Raw genomic sequence first — 25,698 nt, 5'->3', positions numbered from 1 at the left:
ATAAAGAAAGATTTAAATGATAAAGACTTGAGCCATGATGTCATTTCCTGTATTTCAGAGTAAAAACTGAAGTGACAAATGGAAACATGTTTACAGTCACAGTTAGATGAACTGTTTTCAGTGTGTTACAAAATTAATATATTATTAGTGCTTATTTAGTGAATATTGTTACTTGTTTAAACAGGTACATGGAGTTGTTTGCAGTGAAAGTTATTTTTAAACACAGTCAATATTCCTTCTCCTCTACCTGATATCCTTGGAGCATTACGAAATGAGCCGTCAGAGGGTAACAGTCCAGAAATAATGCTAGACTCACCAACTCTCATCTGTGTCTCAGTCACAAAAAGGAGATCCAATCCATTGGAGGAAAAATAATTTATAATGAAGCTTTATTTGCTAAGGACCACGCATTTGTTAGAGCCATCTTCATTGGAGCTGGAGCCTGGGTAGAAGTTGTCGGTGAAGCCCAAGTTAATGGGAGCAAATTCAAAAAGTTTATTCCATGACTCCCACAATGCAAAAAACAGTGGTGAGCAGGGTTATGGACACCTAAGCCTACAACAGTAACCAGACAGGAGATAACAGGATCCAGGAGACGTCTTGGGATGTGGCGGAAAGGACCATAACCAGCTGGAGCGGCCGCTGAAGAAAAGAGAAGTCAAGCTTTAAACTTCACCAGCCGACCGGCACGTTTACCCCGGTGTCTGTGGCGGTGTGTCGGAGCAGGTGGTGGCACTTTATGTAGCAAGTAATCAGGAACACCAGCCAGGAGCAGAGGATACCCTGTTTGTTTCTTCTGATTAGAGCTCTGAAAGCTGATGGCAAAAAACTGAAGATCTAAAGGTTTTTGGTGTTCCCCAGTTTTGAGTTGATTTCAGTGACAAGAAACATCAGAAACAGAACAAGCAGTAAGAAAATTGACAGAGGTAAACAGCAAGCACACACACTGGAGCCATTTTACCCTTTAGTTTAATTATGTAAATTACAATTATGTAATCTGATCATTTACAAACTGAAATAATCTCAACATAAGCTGACGGAAGAAGAAGAAATTGAGGAAGAAATTCAGGCCGTGTACTGAAAATGTATTTTTTCTTGTTATCTTAAGACATTTGGTGTGACGACTTCTACAACTCAGTTTTTGGTTTTGCTGAAGTAAAGTTTACACTCTGAGGAGTCACAGTGTTGATATTGGACACAAAGAGAAAAGTTCCTGTAATGTAAAAGTTAAAAGTAGAATTTTAAAATGGAACCTAAATCTGATTAGTAGCCAGTGCACCGACTTTAAAACGGGTCATATGAGCTCCCTTGTTCGAGTGGGTCAGTAGCCTCGCTGTTAGTTTTGAACAACCTGTAGACGAGCTAGCCCTTTCTTGTTTAGACAAGTAAACAGGCTGTTACAGTAGTCAAGTCTTGTAGAGACAAAAGCATGTATTATCATCTCGAGTTCACTTGTTGACACGATGGATCTAAGTTTAGAAATGTTCCTCAAGTGAAAAAAGCAGGTTCTTACTATCTGATTTAAATGTGCCTCCAAAGAAAAAGCTTCATCGAAAATAACACCCAGGTTTCTAAGGTTATGTTTCTGTGAGGAACCTAATTCACCCAGTCGCCGTTTAATATCAGGCACTGTCTGGTGCAATAATCAAAGTTTCTGCCGGGTTTATTTGTAAGCAATTATTGTTCAACCATTGTTTAATGTTGGTTAAACAGTCAATCAGATTGGAGAGCTTATGAGCTTCAGCAGGCTTAAAAGAACAATATAGCTGAATATTGTCAGCAAAAAGATGATAAGATACTTCAGGAAACTGCTGTATTATCTGGCTTAAAGGAAAATTGTATATTAAAAACAGAATAGGTCCCAGTACAGAGCCCTGAGAAACTCCACACAACAACTCTATAGATTCCGACGTGATCTGGTTTGCAGACACACTAAAACTCCTTTCAGATATATCAAAAGAAAACCAGTGTAGAACAGAGCAGACATCCCAACCAGGTCTCTGTCTGTTTATCAGGATGGTATGGTTGACTGTATCAAAGGCTGAGGTAAGGTCTAGCAAGACTAGGACTGTGTATTCTCCGGAGTTTGCTGACATCATAATATCATTAGTAACTTTCAGTAGTGCTGTCTCAGTGGAATGCAATTTATGGCACCGACATTGAAAACGGTCATTGAAGTTATATTTCTCCAAGTATGCTGTGAGGTGGACAGCTACTCAAGGAGTTTTGACATGAATGGGAGTTTGGAGATTGAATTTTAAAGTAGTGTTGGATCCAGGTTGGGTTTTTTGAGCCTTGGTTCCACAATGGCATGTTTAAAAAAGCTGGGGAACACCCCAGTCTGAAGAGAAACAGTAAAAAGGTTCCCAACCCAAGGATCAATGGTGTCAAAAGCATTGATGAAGAGCTTAGTGGGGACAATGTCTTAGGGGCTTGTAGGTGGCTTCATTTTGTCCACCAGGGCTGCTATCTCAATATATATTTTGCAGTTGTAAAAGTTGACCAGGAGTACAAAGGGAGTGCCTGACTCGGAGAACAAGAAAGCTTTGGGGAGATTTCAGCATTGATTTCTTTAATCTTGTCAACAAAAAATCGGAGGAGTTTACTACTATCTACTTTAGAGTGTACATCTATGGAGGAGATCAAATACTTATTTTCCACCCTGATTTACGAATAAGTTCTTTACAAATCCTACCATGTGGATTCATGGATTTTTTTTTCACATTCTGTCTCTCACAGTTGAAGTGTACCTCTGGTGCAAATTACTGACCTCTGTCATCATTTTAAGTGGGGGAACTTGCACAATCGGTGGCTGACTAAATACTTTTTTGCCCCACTGTAGCTAAAGGATCCTGTGTATGCCGCAATATACGCTGAATTCTGAAAACTCTCCTTATCAATCTTGCACCTTCCGCAATGGGTGGCTCGCGTACAAACGGACAGGACATGGCTGCGACAGACTTCCCAAATCCACCTTCGCTTTTATAGCCGTGGTCTCTCATCTTGCTTACATGAAGTAATTTACTATTACTACTCTAAAATATGAATTACATCTGGAATAATCCAATACATGAAATAGAATGATTAATGGTACATTTCCCTTTTTGTAGGAAATGACCTGTATGTATCTGTATGAAATCAATAAAAGAATCAAGTACTGCATTATCTTTAGTTACATTGATAACATTTATTTATGGAAAAACAGTGGTTAAAATATCGCTGTTGCTTTCGTATAAATGAAGCGGACATACCTGAGTGGCCGCGATCTAATCCTGTTTACATAAAGTAAGCCTGCTCCCGAGCAGGTTTACGCTTACGGATCTGTTGCTATGACAGCAAGTCCCGGATGAGCTTCGGGGAACCGAACGATCCAGGATCACGTGAAATCGTCAACAATCAAATCCAGCTAACTTACTTAGCGAGGTACGAAGAACGGACCCCTGACCCTTATGGAGACTGAAAAGACAAACAAAGTAAGTACGAACAAATGACTTAATCTGTAACATAATAAAATGTAAAGAAACATGTAACTGAGTATTTAGCTTAATTTGCAGAATGTTTGATTTGCCGGCAACTAGTGATGGCCAAATGAAGCTTTCTGAAGCACTGAAGCTTGTATTGAAAAACGGTTCATTACTCGAAGCTTTTCAACACAGTCCTCTCTGGTGACATCTGGTGGCCAAAAATATGAAGAGCAGCTTGAATCCACAAAATAAAACCAACTGCTTCATTATGACTGCCCACTCACTCTACAGAGTGGAATTTTGTCTGATATTGGACCACCACTGTGTTGCTTTAAACATGTATTTTTGAGGGTGAAAAAAATGTTGTTTATTTCTTTAATACATAATTTTGACCAGTAAACTTTCCTTGTTTAAGTATGCACCGTGGTTTGGTCTTTCTTTGCTTGTGACTTCTTGATGTTGGTAAATACAATAATTGAAAAGTACCACGCTACATATAATGTACATATAATAATGTACAACAAATTATGGAGTATGTTTCTGCTGTGAGGTCCAGCCTCCTTGTACTTATGCAATTAATCGCCGGACAGGCATATTTATAAATAATATTATATTAGGGACATTTTCCTATACATATTTTTGACCTGGGGGTAGAATTGATTGTGAACTGGAAAAGGAAAATGCTTATGAACTTGCAAATTAAAAACATGATTCATTTAAAGTAGCCCTTTTTCATTTTTATTTAAGAAGAGAATTTGTTCTAGTGTGCGATGGCCAAACTTGTTCCTTTTTGTGGAGATAATTTCTCCTGCATTAAGGAAAATCCCATTACGTGGCACAGAGGAGGCTGGAGTGCAGAGAAACTGGTAGAGATGCAGTTATACAGTCTACCTGGGCCCCACCAACTATCAGCTAAAGAGAATAAATTAATTAAATTGCTGCACATTTTGCAGACTAACATTTTAAGATTAATTTAAAAAAAAGATATATATTTTTATAACATTAAATGTAAAGAGTCAAATGGAAGTTTTTCTAAAGTTATTTAATGATATTTATATTATGAAAATCAGATTTTTGACATTTTAAGTTTTTCCCGTTTTCAGATAAAATAAACACGCACAAAACAAAAGCAAACAGCCAGAACACAAAGCTGGAAAACCCACCCGATCGACCAAAATCAACTCAAAATACTCCCACACAACAGAACCTCCTCTATTCCTCACTGGCTCCAAATCTCTCAGTAGAAATATCAGTGGTTCGCTATCTGTCACCATCAAAACACTCCACAAATCCCGCAAATGATTCACTTCCTTATAAACCAGGGAATCAGACACCGAAGAGGTTAGGTTCTAAATGAAGCTTCGGACGTCACTGATCACGTGACTCTGGCCAAACGAATCAAGCTTCGACACAGTGCTTCTGAAGCAGTGTGTCGATTTTTGTGACACACGCACCGGAGCGTCAGCTTCAAGCGGGCCATCACTACCGGCAACTGAACGCTTACACACACAAACCTGGGATAGTGTGTGAAGAAATGTTACTTAACAAATAGCAAATCATAGCAAATAAATAGAAACAGTATAATGTGAAAAAAAAAGTAAACACATATGGGACAAATGGAGACCATTGCAACTCATCCACTTTGTCACACAGTAACAGTATAACTGTAACACATTTGCAATTTAGATCCAATATTTATGAGAGAAATAAGTGAATTAAAAATATCAGACCTCATGCCAGATTTAATTGATAGAGATATATGCATGTTATTATATTATGTATCCCAGATAATTGTTTTTCATCTAGCCATGGGACACCCACCCCTTCCTCCCAAGTTAACTGCAGCCAAAGCGAGCTAGTGGGGGTATTTAGACACTCACAACCAGTGGGGTAAAAAGAGCAACCAAGAAACTGGCAGCCTGCACGGCCACCGATGTGCTGGAAGAGCTAGAAGCTCTACCCATGGAGAAACTCTTGGAGAACCTTGCTAGCCTTGTTTTCAGATCCCTTTAAAGTTTATAAAGGGCCTAATCATTTTCATTAAAATGTTTTATTACATAAATGTTACTGTTTTATTTCATTTTGATTTATGCTCCCACTACACTGCACATCTACAAACAACAATGCCATGGACTGTCAGTTGCTTTTACATGCTGTGAACATGAGTAGGTTTGATCAGAGTTTCAATTATAAAAGAAAAGGAAAAGACAAACTGAGCAAAAAGAAGCAAAGAAGGGGAAAAAAAGACCAACTTCTTCCCAACTGACAAGAAAAATACTCGTCATATTTTCATAATAAAAGATCAGGCTCCCCATTTATGACAGCTTGGACCATTAATGTATGTTACATTGATGCTTGTTTTAGTATGCTACTGTACAGTTATGGTCAACATCTCTATTTAAATATAATTAATATACAAAACACAATGAAAGTTAGACATGAATTATTCATTATTTTTTACTACTGATAAAATTCATGTATACTAATAAAAGTTATACATGAGTAAAAGCATTATTAATAATGATTAATAATAATAATAATTCTAATGCCAACATGATGACTGTTCATAGCTCCTGCTTTGAAATACTGAACTTTAAAATTGTCTTACCAAAAATAAAGTATTTATTCTCAATGATCCCAACTAAACCACCACAAGATTGGTTCAGATCTCTAGATTCATGTATGTCCAAATTCCTTTGGAAAAATAAATCCCTATGTATAAGCTTAAAAACACTACAAAAGACCAAGGATAAAGGAGGATTAGAACTACCTAACTTTCAGCACTACTTCTTAGCCAACAGGCTTCAGTTTATCTCAGGATGGCTAAAACACACCCTCTTAGATGATCCTTGGATAGATGTAGAACAAGCACTTTGCAATAATCTAGAGATTTCAGATCTACCATTTATCAGCTCAAACATCCAATGACATGAATGCTTCAAAAGCATGTTTATTGTATTGCTCTCATTTTCTTCTGCTTGTTTTCTTTTTTCTTTCTCAACAGCTGATCCAGGTGATTGATATATGTATTTTTTTGTCTGCTTATTTACTTGGTTTTTGTTTTGTTGCCCTTTATCCCCGTCCCTCTTCTCTGCTGTTATTTTTCCCTCCTCCTTTCTCCCTTTTCTTTTCCTCATTCAAGTCTGTCCCGTATCTAGCAAGTGAACATAAAAAAATAAATAAAATAAACAATAAAAGGTGAATCAAATAGACCATTACGGCAAGGCTGGGATGGTCAATTTGGTAAAGTAAATCCGTTAGGCATCTTTCCTTGCCTTTAGACAATAATTCTGATGGCAAAAGAACCAAACAGACAAAAAAAAAGAAAAAAAAAAAAAAGAGTGTGGCTGGTAAGGATGAAAACACATACAGAGCGTAAACTGTCTTTGTTAGTAACAAACGTCAGGAAAGAAAAGACAAAACACACAAACACTCATGATATTCATGAATAATTAGAACGCATCTAAACATTCTGGTCGCGGATTTTTACAGTCTTATTTGCACTCGGTCATCTTCATAATCATCCTGATCAATACATGACAGGGGAGGTCCTGAGGTAGGCGGGGCTCTCTGGTGATGTCAGCATGAAAGGCAGGACCAGCGTCAGCCACATGTTGGTGAAGCATCACAGTACACTGGTGTGGATTCCTTTCCAGATGTTTGACATTTGACACTTCAACGTTGAGGCGAACAAGAAGACACAGTGTTGGGTGAGGTTACTGCAGGGTTTCTAACTGACCAAAAGCAGAAGCACACAGACCAACAGGGATCAGATGCTGAGTGTTAGAGGAACAAGCTCATCTGTGCTGATCACTGAATGCTGCTGTGTTCTTTTGTTGAAGTTGGCTGGTGGGACAGTCTAATAGTGATATCCTGCCCATCTGAGGAACAGTTTTAAAAAACACATGCAATACTTTGTTTGTATTACAGTCAAAGTTTATGTTAATTTTTGTCCTTTAAAAGTGTTGCTGTACTATAAAGTACTATAATTTGGGCTAAAATGGCTCAGATAGTCTCTCTCTCTCTCAGAGTATCTCCTTTGAAAGTGGAGACTTTTATCCACTGATCCACATCACTTTACCTGGATGTTTTCTTTGAAGCTGGATGAAGACTCCTCTCCCTCAATCCTGTTGCAGCTTTGTGGTCCAGTTGGCCTCTGAGGTCACAGTCAACATTTTAATTTTAAAGTTAATTTTTGTCCTTTAAAAGTGTAAACTATAAAGTACTATAAAGAGTTAGGAGTTCGCCTTGTAATCGGAAGGTTGCCGGTTCGAGCCCCGCCTTGGACAGTCTCGGTTGTTGTGTCCTTGGGCAAGACACTTCACCTGTTGCCTACTGGTGGTGGTCAGAGGGCCCGGTGGCGCCAGTGTCCGGCAGCCTCGCCTTTGTCAGTGCGCCCCAGGGTGGCTGTGGCTACAATGTAGCTGCCATCACCAGTGTGCGAATGTGTGTGTGAATGGGTGGATGACTGGATATGTAAAGCGCTTTGGGGTCCTTGGGGACTAGTAAAGCGCTATATAAATACAGGCCATTTACAGGCCAGGCCATAATTTGAGGCTAAAATGGCTCAGATAGTCTCTCTCTCTCTCAGAGTATCTCCTTTGAATGTGGAGACTTTTATCCACTGATCCACATCACTTTACCTAGATGTTTTCTTTGAAGCTGGATGAAGACTCCTCTCCCTCAATCCTGTTGCAGCTTTGTGGTCCAGTTGGCCTCTGAGGTCACAGTCAACATCTGTAGCAGAAGAGGAGAAATAAAAATCCAGGTTACCAAAACTGGGACCTTTTCCAAAATAGAGCGTAACTGGAATTTTTCAGCCTTACAGGCAGATAGTCGTCTAAAGCTGCAGCTTTTTCTTTTTAGCTTTTTCCAATCTCTGCTCTCTGCTTTCTCTGTGAACATGTCTGCTTTCTTGGCATGGGTCTGTCTGCTGTTGGTGAAGAGACTAAATCCACATACTCGCTACTAAGATCTCCTCAAGTGGTCTTAACCAGATAACAGTTTAAGAGTAAATGTCATCCTGAGAGTTTCACCTTGGGCAGATGCTGTCTTTCTAACATGCAATCATGAGCATTAATCTATGAGGTGAAAAAGAGATTTTAAAAACTCCAGCCACAAGTTTTATTTCATCTGTGTTTTGGTCAGAGTCCCGTCAGACCTCCAGAATGGTGTCAGAGTGTTTTCTATTCACCTTCCACGTGATGAGCACAGGCCTCAGGTCCAGACCTCCACGGGCACTATAGCCTCTTTGGAGCTAATAGGTGAAAGCAGGTTTTGTTGGGACATGAACTGAAGAGGAAACTGACGAGGAAGGCAAGGATCTTCTTCAGCTCCTCCGAGCCCGAGCCGGGACCTCTTTGCGTAGGCCAGCATTGGTCAGGTAGCCCTCCAACGTCGCTGGATGGCCGACAGTGGAAAACCTAGAGGAGTAGGAGAGAAAAAGCAGCTTGGAGCATGTCTTTATACTGTTTAGTTTTTAGAGCCACAGACTTTCTTTTAATCTCATTGTTCAGGATCTATGATTGATTATGTATTTATTGTATTCCTCCATGACTGTGTGACAGAAAGTGGAAAAAAATCAGCTTTACCTTTGTTGATATGCTTGTAATTTTAATATTGATTAAATTGCCCATGAAATAATAGAAAGCTCATATATGAAAATGTATTTTAAAAAAGAAAGTTCATCTGAATACAAAGGAGTACACTCACCTTCCTGTAGATGGAGTTGTAGCGAGCGCTGGTGACCATCCAGGCCTCCTCGTAGAACTGATCACTGATTGGATCCAAAACATCGATGGAGGATCTGTGTAAGCGCTGAGGATCGTCCTGATGGACAGAACAGAAGGAGAGTGAGACAAGTGAAGATATACTAAACAATACTGTGAAATGAACTGACCCACACAGAGTTTGATTCAGAGGTGATTGACACATTATTTGACCACAAGCAATCTTTTCTGGTTTGACGCCGTCTTTGTAGCCAGAAACCAGCTCTCTCCTCGGCTTCCTCCACTACACGCTTCCCCCACGCCAGTCTCCTCAGTCACTATAAAGGGGAGAGTCATGAGTTCCATCACCCTCACCTGTGCCGTCCAACGTCCCGCCACCAGCCTCCACTGCAGCAGGCCAGAGACCACACCCCTGCCACAATAAGTAAAAGTATATCCTTGCTGTACCCTTAATGCTAAATATGCTAAATTAACCGCTCCCCTTGCCCCTTTGGGATTATTCTTATGTCACTGGGATGTTGACCTTTGACCTTCACATTAGAGAGGTGGGCAGACATAATTAGTGTATGAATTTTAAAGTAACAGGTAATAAAGAGAGTGTAGCAAATGTAGTCAGGTTTATTACTCTATATCACACATGAGTGCCCGAGGGAGGCGGGGCTGACTGGGGAGAAACAGGGAACATAGAGACAGGGGTGACTCGACATGAAATGATGAAACGTGGGACACGGGAACAGAAACTAAACACAGGCTAAGAAGAACACTGAGGCAGGGAGAACTAAGATTACTGAGAGCCTGATAAATAAGAATAACAAAAACCAAGAAAAACAATAGTCAAAGAATATTAAACGAAAAACACAAAGCATTGGGCCAGGACCCACTACTGTGACATTTATATGTGATAAAAACATTAAAAACTGGACAATCTGCTCAAATGTTGAAATCTTTCTACGTATACTTTAGGTTCAGCTCTCCATCCTGGCATTTGGTTAAGCATGATTCAAAAATTTTATTTTTAAATCGTTTTATTTTGTTTAACTGGTTTTAATTATTAGTTACTTTTTGTGAAAATTTGTTGCGACATTTAAAAATACATCATTTATTTTCAAAAAGGAAATTTAAAAAAGTATTTTTCAAACTTATTTGATTTAGAGGATCATATTTGACCAACGTAAATTTTTTCATTTCATATACAATGACTGAAACAGTGAACTAAATATCTGAAATCTTTCCTTGCTTAAAAGTTATAATCCTACTTAAGTTATAGTGCAAACGCTTAAGCAACAAATATACTTAATGCTCATTAATTAATATTTCACTTTAATGTTGCAACTACGCACTCACTTCTGTCTTTAAACAAAATATTTTCCAGTTACAGAAATCATGAAATCCAAACTAAAGTGTTACTGTTGCTATATGCATTTTATATAAATAATCAATGATGGTGCTGACATGAAGGAAGAGAAAGATACACGTTGCATCCTTTGAGTTTGTCTCCGTGCCTTTGGGCGATTTTCAGAAGGACAGATGTTTCTGTCCTATTCTTGAATTAATTTTTTCAAACACAAACACTATTTTAAAGCTTCTAGAGAGTAAAATAATAATGATAATTATAATAACAGTAATAAAAACAAAAGCTCTCAGATCCATCAAACCAAGCAGCAGAAAGAACAATAAGAGAAGATAAAACTTTAACCTTGTAGACTTCATTATGTTCCAGCTGCTCTACAGACGCTGTGACCTCGAACTTAAGCAGGTCGTAAAGTATGTGCAGCTCAATAACTTCATAATTACACCCTGTGGTATTTCGGCAGCAGAACAACTAAGAATAACAACTACAAATAATGTTTTTAGGTTTTTTTTTGTACTGCAAGGTTCTGTACAGGAGAAACAAACCAAGAGCAAATATTATGTCTCATTTACACCCGAGCACGAAGAGCCTTCAAAATTTAGCAAATTGAATCATCTTTGTTTAGATGCAAGAAGAATCATATGGAAATGAAAAAGTATAAATATAAATCCAGAGCAAAGATATCCTCTAAATCAGCGTAGCACATGTGCAGCTGCTGGGATTCACTTAAGCATTCGGCTCGTCGCTGTTGCAGATTTTTCTCTCGCTGTTCTGGCTCACAGCGCTGCAAGCACAAAAATAAATATCCCCAAAGGTGTGAAAGGGAGCTAATTAGTAAGAGTATTGTTACTCTCCCCAGGAGTAGTCCAGCAGTAGAAATCAGTCCAATAACAAGGTGTGTAACATCTAGCAGGGTGACAGAAAAACCCAGGGTAACTTCCAAGGACCTCAACGTCTCTCTCACATTGCGTTTTTTAAACATGTTTCCATTTGTCACTTCAGTCTTTACTCTGAAATACAGGAAGAGAAATCATGGCTGAAACAACTTCTCATGAAACCAGGGGTGTGGTCCAACAGTCAGTTTTGGTGAGGAAGGTTCCTAACTGAGAGAAGTGACCCAGAAGTATCTGTGTAGCAGCCACAATGAATCAAGATCATGAGCTTTATTAACTGATCAAAGTCTCTTCTTTCATCTTCTGTATTATTCAGTTTGCATTGGTAATGCCCATTATTGTAATGCTTTTTTACGATGAGCAAAACTTTCTTTTACTTTGGGTTAGCTGGGATAAGTGATGGATGGAGGGAATTTTACTTCAGCCACAGAAATCCTAAACAGGAAGGAGGAGCAGAGTTACAGTGGATCACTATCCAGCAGGGAAACAAGATTTATTTCAATTTCTTGGCAAAGAGTGAGATTTACTAAGTGGGCAAATTATGGTGACGATACCGTTCCAGAGTGATCTATTAATAGTGCACCAATTTACATTCAGAGATGCATGCAGCCAGTTCATTTCAGCATTAACCGGCTTTCTACCAACAGCAGCACAAAAACAGCAGATTCGATCATGGAGACACTGAATCTGCTAAACTAATTAAAACATTGTAAGTTCAGGTCTTCAGTTTACGTTTCTTTGTGAAAACAGCACAGCAAAGGAGACTCTGTGAAGTTTTGATATAAGGGATAAATCTTCTGACCGAACCTGCTGGGACTGTGTGAGGTCCTGAGGCTAAGAGTAAGGATTTATCCACAGGAGAGCTGCGTTCTTACAAACCATCCCACTGTGTAAACCTGACATCTGTGGAACAGCTGAGCTGTATGATGTGTACAAGGACACAAAACATTATTTACCATCAGATCCCGAGCCCTCTATGTGTTAATCAAGACACTGCTGCTGTGCTACATCCATAAATAATGAATAAATTAGGAGCTGAAGCTAAAAGGACAGTTTATTTGTACCATCTTCATGTGAACACATTCAAGAACATCACAGATGAAGAAACATTAAAAACTTCCACACTACATAAAGCAAGAAAAATAGTTTTTCTTGCTTTATGTAGAAAAACAGAAACATCAAACACCTCCAAGACTCTCTTTGAAAGAACTAAAAACCTTTATTCTCATGGTCCAATCATGAGTGAACTCCCCGATGAAGCCTTGTGTGCTAAAACATGTCAGAGTTTAAAGGTTAAACATGAGTTTCCAAAACGTTTTGCTGGAGAACAATGAACTATTTGACTGAGTTTCAATTATTTACAGACGAGCAAAACCAGGACAGAGAAAAAAGGACAAAACTGACTCAGTAAAACAACAGAAAATAAGATCCCATGTAAATCTGTATTATGTAGAAGTTCAGCCCAGCAACCAGTTCAGTTCAACACAAGTTTAAATGATTCTATCTGAACTCTGTGGAGCCTGATCTCAAGCTTTTTGAGTCTGACACTGAAACCAGAGGATCTTTCTGTCTCTTCAGATTCACTGTGATCCAGTGATGGGAGTGATTTCAGCCCTGAGTGATCACGCTGATGTTTGCACAGAGCAGACAATGAGGTGAATGTTTGGGCACATTGGTAACAGTGAAACAGTTTATTAGTAACGTGGGATCGTTTGTGTTCGGAGTATGAACTGAGATTCCTGAAGCTCTTGTCACACTGGTCACAGCTGTAGTTTCCTTCCATGTGTGTACGTTCATGATTGTTACGATGACCTGAATGTGAGAAGCTTTTGTCACAGTGTCTGCACTTGTATGGTTTCTCTCCTGTGTGGACTCGTTTGTGTGTTTTAAGCTCCCTTGCAGTGGTGAAGGATGACCCACACTGATCACAGAGGTGCTTTTTAACCCCACTGTGAATCAGTTCATGTCGTTTTAAGTCACCTGATGTGGTGAAGCTTCTCCCACATTCTTTGCAGTATTTCAGTTTGTCTCCAGTGTGTCTACGTTGATGTCTTTTTAAGCTCCTTTCATGGCTGAAAGTTTTTCCACAGACGTCACAACGAAAGTCTTTCCCACCACCACAGTGATGACAGGGTTGAGAACTGGATCCATCTGTGTCGCTCTGCTTCTAAACAAAGACACAAAGACAGTGTAAGTCAGTCCTTCAACACTTTTATCCTGAACGTCGCCTGAAATAAAGAGCATCTCTGCAGACGTCCAATTACATTTGACTGTTTCAGTTAACACACTCAGTTTACTGGGCTGCAATAACTACAATACTACCACCATAATACTACAGTAATACTAAAATCATAACTGACATGAAAATCTGAATAATCACTCAGAGCTGCTTTTCCATGCAGTAGAATTGCTAACATGCTAACACAGTTTAATGAGCAGAGTTGTTCCAAACAGTCAGGCTAAAATGACAAGATAACAATATAAATACATACCTCACAGTAACTGCACTTGTTGAGTCTCTTTCTGGTGTGGATGAGTTGGTGTTGTCTCAGGTGATGTGGAGATTTAAAAGTCTTCTCACACAGGTCACATTTATAAGGTCGTCCCTCAGTGTGGATAAACATGTGTTGTTTTAACTGTGTGTGAGTTATAAACTCTTTGCCACACTGTTCACAGCAGTACACATCATGTCTGGTGTGAATGCGTAGGTGTGTATTTCGGTGCCCTCTCTGGCTGAAAGTTTTTCCACAGATGTCACAGCTGTATGCCTTAATTCCAGAGTGGGTAACTAGATGCCTCTGTAAGCTGCTACTGTGAGTAAAAGCTCTGCCACACTGATCACAGCTGTACGCTTTAACTCCACTGTGGATGAGTTGGTGTGTTTTTAGGGAACGCTTCAAGGAAAAAGACTTTCCACACAAGTCACAGCTGAACAGTCTCTCTCCAGTGTGAATGACCTGATGCTGTTTTAGTTTATCCTTCCTAGCAAACTCCTTCCCACACTCGTCACAGCTGTATGCCTTAATTCCAGAGTGGGTAAGTAGATGATTCTGTAAGTTCCAACTGTGAGTAAAAGCTCTGCCACACTGATCACAGCTGTACGCTTTAACTCCACTGTGGATGACCTGATGGTGTTTTAGATTAGCCTTCAAAGTAAAACCCTTCCCACACTCGTCACAGGTGTGTTTTTTCTCTCTCTTTCTTCTGTGAGGTTTGTCGGCCTCCTGAGAGCGCTGACTTCTCGCTCCATGTTGGTCCTGCAGTGACAGAGATACAAACAGAGGCAGTGAGTGAAATGCAGTCGTGGAACAAACTCAACCTTCAAACTCCCTCCATTAACACTAGTTTTAAACCTGAAGGTGGAGTGTGGCACCAAACACCTTAAAGGTCTCTTATCCCCACCTGCTGGTAGTTCTAACACATTACATCCAACCTGCTGTTAAAAATAATTCATGACTGTTCAAACACTAAAATCATGCCCATCCCTCCTGATTGTACACACACACTTTTATATTACTTTATAATTTATATTATTTTGTTGTTTCTAATACATATTTCTATATTTTGTATAGATTTATACATAATTATTCAGTGATAATAAATCCTATGTTTGTTTATTTGTTTATTCAAAAAGAACCCCATTAGCTTCCACAACAGATGTTGCTCGTCTTCCGTCAAATACTATCACATAAAATATTATACAGTAAAGTGGATTCAAGATATCCACATGATTTGGGTCTTACATCCACAGTGAAGTTTCACAATTGTTAAAATATAAGCAATCAATAATAATAATAATAATAATATCAATAACATTGAGGCACATTACACAAATTTCAAAAACAAATCATCTCTTACAATATTTACAACAACTAAAAGTTCTGTAAATCGGCTTTTAAATGTTCATTGAAGTTTTGAATAGTTTGAATAATTCTCTAATTTTATAAGGCAATTTATTCCACTTAAAAGTTGCTCTAAATGTAACAGTTTTACAAAAAGTTACTTTTAACCCGATGATTTACTAAATTGCAGTTTGTTGAAAACTGTAATATGATTATGTATTTCATCTGGATACTGCAGCTGAGCAGAAATAAATGTGGTGTGTTTAAGAGAATTGCTTTCTTTATAAATACAAGTAAGCCATAGAATATTTTAGTCTGTACAGGAAGCCAAGAAAGTTGATTATGCATTTTATCAATATTATTATAGCATGAACATCTTAACACTAATCTGGACGCCTTATTCTGGACTAACTGAAGTCTGTTAAGATCTGTCTTATTAGCTGCTGACCAAATGATTGAACAATACTCCAGATGAGACATTACTAGTGCATTAATGACATCTTTCATAACTGAAGAAGTGATACAGAAAGAGCATTTCATAGCCATAGCTATGCCTTGTCCCATTTTCTTAATAACAGAGTCGATGTGCTGAGACCATGAAAGGTGGTGATTTATGGTAACTTCTTATGAGCACCTGCAATCGTTCTGGTGCTGTGACATAAAAACAAACGCTGACCCGAGACTCTGGCACACAGTTTTGCCTCTTTTGATCATTTTAATGTGTGATTAGTGCACAATCAGGGTGCCTTTCATGTAGGACTAGGCTATATCATACCGTTGACGGTAATACCGGTATAATGTTGGGCAACGATAAGAAAATGAAATATCACGATAGAATATGGGTAAAACGCGCATGCGCAGTGCTTTTGTTTTCATACGCACATGGAGGAAAAAACATGGCGGTGACGGAGAATGAGAAGGGTGAAAGCGGATCGTTGAATGAAACAGATGAACCAAATCAAATTCAAATTCAAATTTTATTTGTCACGTACACAGTCATACACAGTACGATATGTAGTGAAATGCTTGGACAACTGCTCGTGACCTAAAGAAAACAAAAAAGGAAAAGGCTATGAATAAGATAGGAAATAAATATGAAAAATTAAAAAGGGTAAATTTAACTAGGAAGGAATAAAATATAAATTAAGGTTAAAAATGAAATAACTGTACAACACAAATTAGAATCAGAATTGGTTTGTAAAAATGCTGCAACTTCAGTGGTGTGGAACTGGTTTAGCTTTCGTACGTCAGATACACAACAAACTCTATTTGTGGTAGGACATGCTAGCAGGCCGTCGTTATTACCGTGTTTTTTGTGGAGTTGTAAAGTATTTTGTCTAGCGTCAATTATATCATCAGCTACATCGTTATCGCAAATTTTCAAATGTATATCGTGATAAATATTTTTGGTCATATCGCCCTGCTCTGTCTGTCACCTTCTGTGTTGAGCTCATTGTTTTCTCTGTAGTGGCTGAGCTGAGTCCAAGTAGCTGAAAATGTTCCTCTGCTGCTCCGTCAGACTCTTCTCCTCCTGCTGATCAGCTGGGACACAAAACAGATCTTTGTTAGGCTCCACACTGCACTGAAGAGTCAAAGTGTCTCATATGTTCATCTCACAAGTAAAAGAACACATTTTTGCTTCCCGAGGTGGGAAACTTGTTGGAAACAAACACAAAAGGCTTGAGCACTGATACCTGGCATTGCTGGCATTGAAAGATGCAATGCCAGCAATGAGGATTGTCAAGACTAAAACAATCATTAAGCAAAGACAACTAATCCCCACCACGATTTTTTGATACGGGCAACCGCCCGTATCAAAAACCGCTACTGCGTGTCACAAGTTAATCTGGCTGTAGGCTATGGTACTTGGCCAGAGGTTGCGCTGGTTGACTCGACTCCATTTGAGTGCACAAAAAGTAAATTGCACACTTTAGCTGTGCAGCGAAATTGAAAATCGCCCGTATCAAAAACCGCTACTGCTTATACTACTGCGCTTTGATGTCGCTCGTAAAGGTGAAACGTTTGAGAACCCCTGCTACAGAACAATGGAGATTTCCGTTATATGGTAAAGCCTGCAACTCACGTGACGCCCAGAATTGTACATACTGATGCTCGAGAGCGCGCGTGTGATGCAAGTATGTGTAGAGTGTTGAGCGCGTGATCAGTGGTGAGAAAAACAACTCACGAAACTTGACCTTTCTTTACTCGTGGCTCACTTGCACTTCTAATCTATTCGTTTGCACACACGCACACACAGCCAGCTGCTGTTTCCTGTTTTGCTACACTCTGGAGAGCCCCGCCTTTAACGGTCTCCTCTCACAGAGAGCAACAGAAAACTTAAAAAAACTCGAGATTGACTGAACTCAGTTCAAAGTTACCTTGACACTTACCTTTAGATGTGAGAGGTAGCGATGGTCCGCTTGAAGCTGACGCTCCGGTGCGTGTGTGAAAAAGATCAACATACTGCTTCAGAAGCACTTTGTCGAGGCTTGATTCGTTTGGCCAGAGTCACGTGATTAGTGACGTCTGAAGCTTCATTTAGAACGTACTTTTTTAAAATTGAACTTTATTGAAACACAATAAGTATACAACATACAAACAGATGAAGTTTAAGAAAGAACAGAACATGAACATACAAAATCAGGGGTAAAAAATTATCTCATCAGTATGCGCAAAAATCAACATATATATATTGTTCTGAGAGCCTTTTTGTTGGTTGAGTCTGATATTGATTGTATGTACTGTTAGGTATTTTAGTACCATGGTAGCATTTACTGGATATTGTTTTATAGTGACATTATGCAGGAAAACTCTGTCATTCAATAAGGCCCCTTTGTTTTAGTTATTTTTCTCTTTGACCCAAGAATTGATGTGTGAGAATCACAGGCTGGTACAAGGTTGAAATACCACAGAGATCACTCCCTCAGCTACATTAGTTTCTTAATCTTTTAGACGCCTGTTGAAGGCCAAATGGTTTGTTTCAGATTTCACTAATGTAAGAACTCTTTGTTTTGTGCCTTGAAAATATGTCGCTGAGATAATCACAATTGTAGCTGAACTAATAAACTACACAAAGGATGCTTCTTCACCCAAGGGCAGGAAGACGCTCCCTTATCTTGGTCTGTACTGGTTTAAACTGATAATCTGCTGTCTCATGAATTTTACCCTCTATATAAACTGTTGTACTTGTGAATAAAGTTGAGTCAATTTGGGAAGACAATCTAAAGCAGTCTCTGTTTTCTTGTTCTCCCAAGCTGCTCCCGAGCTCGTACTAACATGCTGAATGGCATGCTTGAATATTGCTTGAGAATATATTTGACTGTGTTACAGACTAAGGGACATTCTCTGCTGATAGGTGAAGGTACATTCTCTGCTGATAGACGTCCACGCCTCGAAGGAAGTCGATCCACGGATTAGGCCTTGGAAACCGTTTCCTTCATGTACTATTCCATATCCTTCTAAAAAGGCAGAAATATGGTGATTTATTAATAAACTTACATTTATGGATAAAAAATTAGCCAAAAGTATTAACAAATTTATTATAAAAAACATTTATCATTCTTCCTGGTGAACTTAAAGAAACAGAATAAAACATTTTCCCATCATTAAGAAAACTCCCTTAAAATATGGACAATAACAAAACTGCTAAATTCTTCCAGAATCTCTGTGTAGAGGAACAGTACCAAAAAAGATGTGCTACAGTTTCTAGATGATCCCCACAGAAAGTTCAATTAGTATTTATGTGTCTTTTAAATGTTACCATATAGTGACTGGCTGGGTAACATTTATGAAGAATTTTATATGAGATTTCCTTCACCTTGTTTGCAATTAGATATTTATGGGATCATCCAGACTGTCTTCCAGGTGATATCTGGAACATGTTGGTTCCAGTAAGATATTATATATATGGGAGAGACACGATATCTTCTTGGAATAAACTACGTATTCTCTTATTGCTGTTACCAAGTTCCTGTGAAAAGCAGATTTTTCCCACTGCTGACTCAGCTGGATCAGGGAGAGTGACTGAGGTAGATATTGACCTGTCAGTGTTTTTATATAACATTAAAGTACCTGAGGGTATGGCACCAAGCACCATTGAGAATTCCCAAACACTTACGGGAAAATTATAAAATGTAAGGAATTCATTGTAAGTAAGTCGTACTCCCTCTTTATTAACCAGCTGAGCCACCAATAGGATCCCATTTTGGACTCAAGTTTCCAGGAAATGTGATTTATTTTTAAATAAAATATGTCCGTTGTTTTTCCATATAAAATTAAAGAGCATGCAGTCAATGTCTTTACTAATCTTCTTATCCAGATGTAAGGAGAGAGCAGCATATGCCAGTCGGGATATCCCTTCAGCTTTAGTAATTAAAACTCTACCTTTCAGAGATAAATCCCTTTGCAGCCACTGGTTGAACTTTTTTCGGATTCTTTTTTGTATAATCGGAGTGAAGTTTGACGAGCATCTTGACTTTTGGTCTTTGGATATTAACAAATTTTTATCATTAGAGAAAAAATTACCAATAATCATCCCACAGATGTAATATTATCTACAGCTACTTTTAGTACCATCGATGTTAAGTTAGACTCTTTTTCTCCAATTGATCTTTCTGAGTTAACTTCAATAATTACTTCCTCCAAACCATCAGCTCTTTCTTTTGCTCTCGGAGGAGGCGGACGCACTTTTTCTCCTCTCCCTTATCTTCCCTGCTTATGTCCTTGTCTAGTCTCGTGGGGTTTTTTTTGTATTACCCTGGAATATTCTCTCACAGTCTGTTCTCTAAAACCTAAAAGAGGAATTATGGATTGGATCAACTGGTCCCTAAATGCAATTGACACCCCTTTCTCAACGAGAAGTTTGGGCTTGGGTGAGCCTGAGTGCTGAAGATATCTACCTATTCGGAACCATGGTAACAGGGTTCTGGCTGATCGGAGCTGGCTTGGCCCTGGCTTATCGAAGAATTAAGAAAGCGGAATCGGCTGTTCAAACCCCCACAAGGCTGCCCACTGGGATTGGAACGATGGGAGAGGCGTGAGTTTCTCAAAATGGGCTCATTGAGTCAGCACGGATAAGATCTTGGAGAGGCTACGGCTGCTGTGAATACTCAGAATAAGATCTCTGACTGCAAACTGGATACATCTTGGAAGGGCTAGCTCGGAATAACATCTCTGGGCGCAAAATTGGATTACATCTCGGGGAGGCACACTGCTGTGAGTTCTCAGAAATTGGCTCCTTGAGCACAAGAAATGACAACATCACAGAACGCAAGTATGGCGAAGCTCGCGGCTCTCCAACGGGAGAGTGAGAGACCAGTGTTGGACTGTAGAACTGCTTTGAAATTCATATGAGCTGTTCGCACTAAAGTAAAAAATACCATTACTTCATGCGGATACCCTCTCGGCGCCAGCTGCAAGGCCGGAGCTGAACACCCTGATAACGACTGTGTTTAGTCTGTTCCTTCCCATTCCATGCAAGGCCACCAGGGTTGGCTGGAAGACTGTTTACTTAGCCTGGCAGGGCGAAGGACACTGTCTCAGCTGAACTATGGACACGCACACGCACACACATACATATACTGATACTGATAAGCACTCACCGACGCATCACCCTCCCTACCCCGGATCCAACGCCACCTCCAACGCTTACCTCCCCTCTGATGTGGACATCGGGTCAGTTGGAGGCGCAATCGAAAGATTGCAGCAGTCCCAGATCAGATGTACACACTGGAACTCTTTCCCATGTTGCTTGTCTGTGTTTATTGTGCTATGGTGTGTTGATATCTGTGCATTCCTGTATTATCCTTTTGTGTTACACATTTCAATGTTTGTTCCTCGCTACCTAGCCTGACCTGTCTCCCCAATGTGATGTTTGTGTATTGTATGTACGGTCGGCAAGGTCTGTCATCTCGGTTGTGGGCAAAAGACCTGCAACTGACAAATAAAGGCTATCTCATCATCATCTCTCATCATCTCATCAACGTGTCTTTTATACCCCATTCCTACAAAACTGCTCAAAGACGTCCTGCCATTAATTAATTCTTGAGTCTTAAATATGATCAACCTATCTCTAATAATCAGCTATGTACCACAGGCCTACAAGGTGGCTGTAGTTAAACCTTTACTCAAAAAGCCATCTCTAGACCCAGCAGTCTTAGCTAATTATAGGCCAATCTCCAACCTTCCTTTCATATCAAAAATCCTTGAAAGAGTAGTTGTCAAACAGCTAACAGATCATCTGCAGAGGAATGGCTTATTTGAAGAGTTTCAGTCAGGTTTCAGAGCTCATCACAGCACAGATACAGCTTTAGTGAAGGTTACAAATGATCTTCTTATGGCCTCTGACAGTGGACTCATCTCTGTGCTTGTCCTGTTAGACCTTAGTGCTGCGTTCGATACTGTTGACCATAATATCCTATTAGAGCGATTAGAACATGCTGTAGGTATTACAGGTACTGTGCTGCAGTGGTTTGTATCATATCTATCTAATAGACTCCAATTTGTACATGTAAATGGAGAGTCCTCTTCACACACTAAGGTCAATTATAGAGTTCCACAGGGTTCAGTGCTAGGACCAATTCAATTTACATTATACATGCTTCCCATAGGCAGCATCATTAGAAGACATAGCATAAATTTTCACTGCTATGCAGATGACACGCAGCTCTATCTGTCCATGAAGCCAGGTAACACACACCAATTAGTTAAACTGCAGGAATGTCTTAAAGACATAAAAATCTGGATGGCCGCTAACTTTCTGCTTCTTAATTCAGATAAAACTGAGGTTATTGTACTCGGCCCTGAAAGTCTTAGAAATATGTTATCTAACCAGATTCTTACTCTGGATGGCATTACCTTGGCCTCCAGTAACGCTGTGAGGAACCTTGAAGTCATTTTTAACCAGGATATGTCCTTCAATGCACATATTAAAATAAACATATAAGACTGCCTTCTTCCATTTACGCAACATCTCTAAAATTAGAAATATCCTGTCTCAGAGTGATGCTGAAAAACTAGTTCATGCATTTATTACTTCCAGTCTGGACGACTGTAATTCATTATTATCAGGATGTCCTAAAAACTCACTGAAAAGCCTTCAGCTAATCCAAAATGCTGCAGCAAGAGTCCTGACAGGGACTAGAAAGACAGAGCATATTTCTCCTGTTTTGGCTTCCCTTCATTGGCTTCCTGTTAAATCCAGAATTGAATTCAAAATCCTGCTCCTCACATACAAGGTCTTAAATAATCAGGCCCCATCTTATCTTAATGACCTTGTAGTACCATATCACCCTATTAGAGCACTTCGCTCTCGCTCTGCAGGCCTACTTGCTGTCCCTACAGGGAGTGCAGAATTATTAGGCAAATGAGTATTTTGTCCACATCATCCTCTTCATGCATGTTGTCTTACTCCAAGCTGTATAGGCTTGAAAGCCTACTACCAATTAAGCATATTAGGTGATGTGCATCGCTGTAATGAGAAGGGGTGTGGTCTAATGACATTAACACCCTATATCAGGTGTGCATAATTATTAGGCAACATCCTTTCCTTCCTCAGAAAAGTCAAAAATAGTGAGACATCTTGCAGAGGGATGCAGCAGTCTCAAAATTGCAAAGCTTCTGAAGCGTGATCATCGAACAATCATTCAAAATAGTCAACACGGTCGCAAGAAGCGTGCGGAAAAACCAAGGCGCAAAATAACTGCCCATGAACTGAGAAAAGTCAAGCGTGCAGCTGCCAAGATGCCACTTTCCACCAGTTTGGCCATATTTCAGAGCTGCAACATCACTGGAGTGCCCAAAAGCACAAGGTGTGCAATTCTCAGAGACATGGCCAAGGTAAGAAAGGCTGAAAGACGACCACCACTGAACAAGACACACAAGCTGAAACGTCAAGACTGGGCCAAGAAATGTCTCAAGACTGGTTTTTCTAAGGTTTTATGGACTGATGAAATGAGAGTGAGTCTTGATGGGCCAGATGGATGGGCCCGTGGCTGGATTGGTAAAGGGCAGAGAGCTCCAGGCCGACTCAGACGCCAGCAAGGTGGAGGTGGAGTACTGGTTTGGGCTGGTATCATCAAAGATGAGCTTGTGGGGCCTTTTCGGGTTGAGGATGGAGTCAAGCTCAACTCCCAGTCCTACTGCCAGTTTCTGGAAGACACCTTCTTCAAGCAGTGGTACAGGAAGAAGTCTGCATCCTTCAAGAAAAACATGATTTTCATGCAGGACAATGCTCCATCACACGCGTCCAAGTACTCCACAGCGTGGCTGGCAAGAAAGGGTATAAAAGAAGAAAAACTAATGACATGGCCACCTTGTTCACCTGATCTGAACCCCATTGAGAACCTGTGGTCCATCATCAAATGTGAGATTTACAAGGAGGGAAAACAGTACACCTCTCTGAACAGTGTCTGGGAGGCTGTGGTTGCTGCTGCACGCAATGTTGATGGTGAACAGATCAAAACACTGACAGAATCCATGGAGGGCAGGCTTTTGAGTGTCCTTGCAAAGAAATGTGGCTATATTGGTCGCTGATTTGTTTTTGTTTTGTTTTTGAATGTCAGAAATGTATATTTGTGAATGTGGAGATGTTATATTGGTTTCACTGGTAAAAATAAATAATTGAAATGGGTATATATTTGTTTTTTGTTAATTTGCCTAATAATTGTGCACCGTAATAGTCACCTGCACACACAGATATCCCCCTAAAATAGCTAAAACTAAAAACAAACTAAAAACTACTTCCAAAAACATTCAGCTTTGATATTAATGAGTTTTTTGGGTTCATTGAGAACATGGTTGTTGTTCAATAATAAAATTATTCCTCAAAAATACAACTTGCCTAATAATTCTGCACTCCCTGTGTAGCTACTTTTTACAACGGGTTTTCCCATTAACAGAAAATAGACAGAAACCCTAAAAGAAAATGGCCTGGTTTTATGCACATCAAGAAGGAGTCAGACGACCGTCGGTTCAATCCCGGTCAATGTTTCCTCCGTCGGGTACCATAAATGTATGAGAAGCCCCCCCCCCAGAGAATTTATTATTTTTGTAAGAGTGAGAAAGAGAGGGAGAGAGAGAATCGATCCAACTTTCCTACAAAACGTTATACCACTCTGGGTCAAGACGGGCGATATAGCACGGACCGGTCAGATGACTACGCCGGATGGAAACATAACCGGAAGCGTCCCGGGGACTTTCCCTTTGACCTTCATCCTGGAATGATCTGATATCCTCGTGTCGGTGTTGTTCCCACATCATCATAATAAATGTTGTTCCAGGTTCAACATTGCCAGTGACCAATCACATTGTTGTGACGTCCACCTCATCTGGAACAAGAGAGATATTTTATTTAAAAATAAATCACTTTTCCTGGAAACTTAGGTCCAAAATGGGATCCTATTGGTGGCTCAGCTGGTTAATAAAGAGGGAGTACGACTTACTTACAATGAATTCCTTACATTTTATAATTTTCCCGTAAGTGTTTGGGAATTCTCAATGGTGCTTGGTGCCATACCCTCAGGTACTTTAATGTTATATAAAAACACTGACAGGTCAATATCTACCTCAGTCACTCTCCCTGATCCAGCTGAGTCAGCAGTGGGAAAAATCTGCTTTTCACAGGAACTTGGTAACAGCAATAAGACAATACGTAGTTTATTCCAAGAAGATATCATGTCTCTCCCATATATATATAATATCTTACTGGAACCGACATGTTCCAGATATCACCTGGAAGACAGTCTGGATGATCCCATAAATATCTAATTGCAAACAAGGTGAAGGAAATCTCATATAAAATTCTTCATAAATGTTACCCAGCCAGTCACTATATGGTAACATTTAAAAGACACATAAATACTAATTGAACTTTCTGTGGGGATCATCTAGAAACTGTAGCACATCTTTTTTGGTACTGTTCCTCTACACAGAGATTCTGGAAGAATTTAGCAGTTTTGTTATTGTCCATATTTTAAGGGAGTTTTCTTAATGATGGGAAAATGTTTTATTCTGTTTCTTTAAGTTCACCAGGAAGAATGATAAATGTTTTTTTATAATAAATTTGTTAATACTTTTGGCTAATTTTTTATCCATAAATGTAAGTTTATTAATAAATCACCATATTTCTGCCTTTTTAGAAGGATATGGAATAGTACATACAATCAATATCAGACTCAACCAACAAAAAGGCTCTCAGAACAATATATATATGTTGATTTTTGCGCATACTGATGAGATAATTTTTTACCCCTGATTTTGTATGTTCATGTTCTGTTCTTTCTTAAACTTCATGTGTTTGTATGTTGTATACTTATTGTGTGTTTCAATAAAGTTCAATTTTTAAAAAGTACGTTCTAAATGAAGCTTCAGACGTCACTAATCACGTGACTCTGGCCAAACGAATCAAGCCTCGACAAAGTG

At 39.4% G+C, this 25,698-nt stretch overlaps 1 protein-coding gene across 1 annotated transcript; it reads right to left on the bottom strand.

The window, feature by feature from the left end:
* Positions 1–12,473: 12,473 nt before the first annotated feature.
* On the bottom strand, positions 12,474–17,772 carry LOC146701593 (uncharacterized). The gene is made up of 4 exons (XM_085467892.1): positions 17,670–17,772; positions 16,716–16,821; positions 13,930–14,694; positions 12,474–13,604 (listed from the first exon to the last, which is right to left on the bottom strand). Exons 2-4 carry the CDS (start codon positions 16,731–16,733, stop codon positions 12,912–12,914), a joined length of 1,476 nt encoding a protein of 491 aa, XP_085324018.1. The 5' UTR covers positions 16,734–16,821; positions 17,670–17,772; the 3' UTR covers positions 12,474–12,911.
* Positions 17,773–25,698: the final 7,926 nt, after the last annotated feature.

Source organism: Copadichromis virginalis, linkage group LG9 (genome assembly GCF_057382275.1).
Source record: "Copadichromis virginalis isolate Kocher_CV1m ecotype Utaka linkage group LG9, C_Virginalis_male_GT1.1, whole genome shotgun sequence".
In the NCBI taxonomy this organism is placed as follows: Eukaryota; Metazoa; Chordata; class Actinopteri; order Cichliformes; family Cichlidae; genus Copadichromis; species Copadichromis virginalis.
This window is presented reverse-complemented; position numbering and strand designations above follow the sequence as displayed.

Bases quoted from the DNA above. Each gene is read 5' to 3' on its own strand.
- LOC146701593 (XM_085467892.1), bottom strand. The intron at 13,605-13,929 runs GTATGTATTTAT...GTCTTTGTTTAG, and splicing joins ACAAGTGCAGTTACTGTGAG to AAGCAGAGCGACACAGATGG.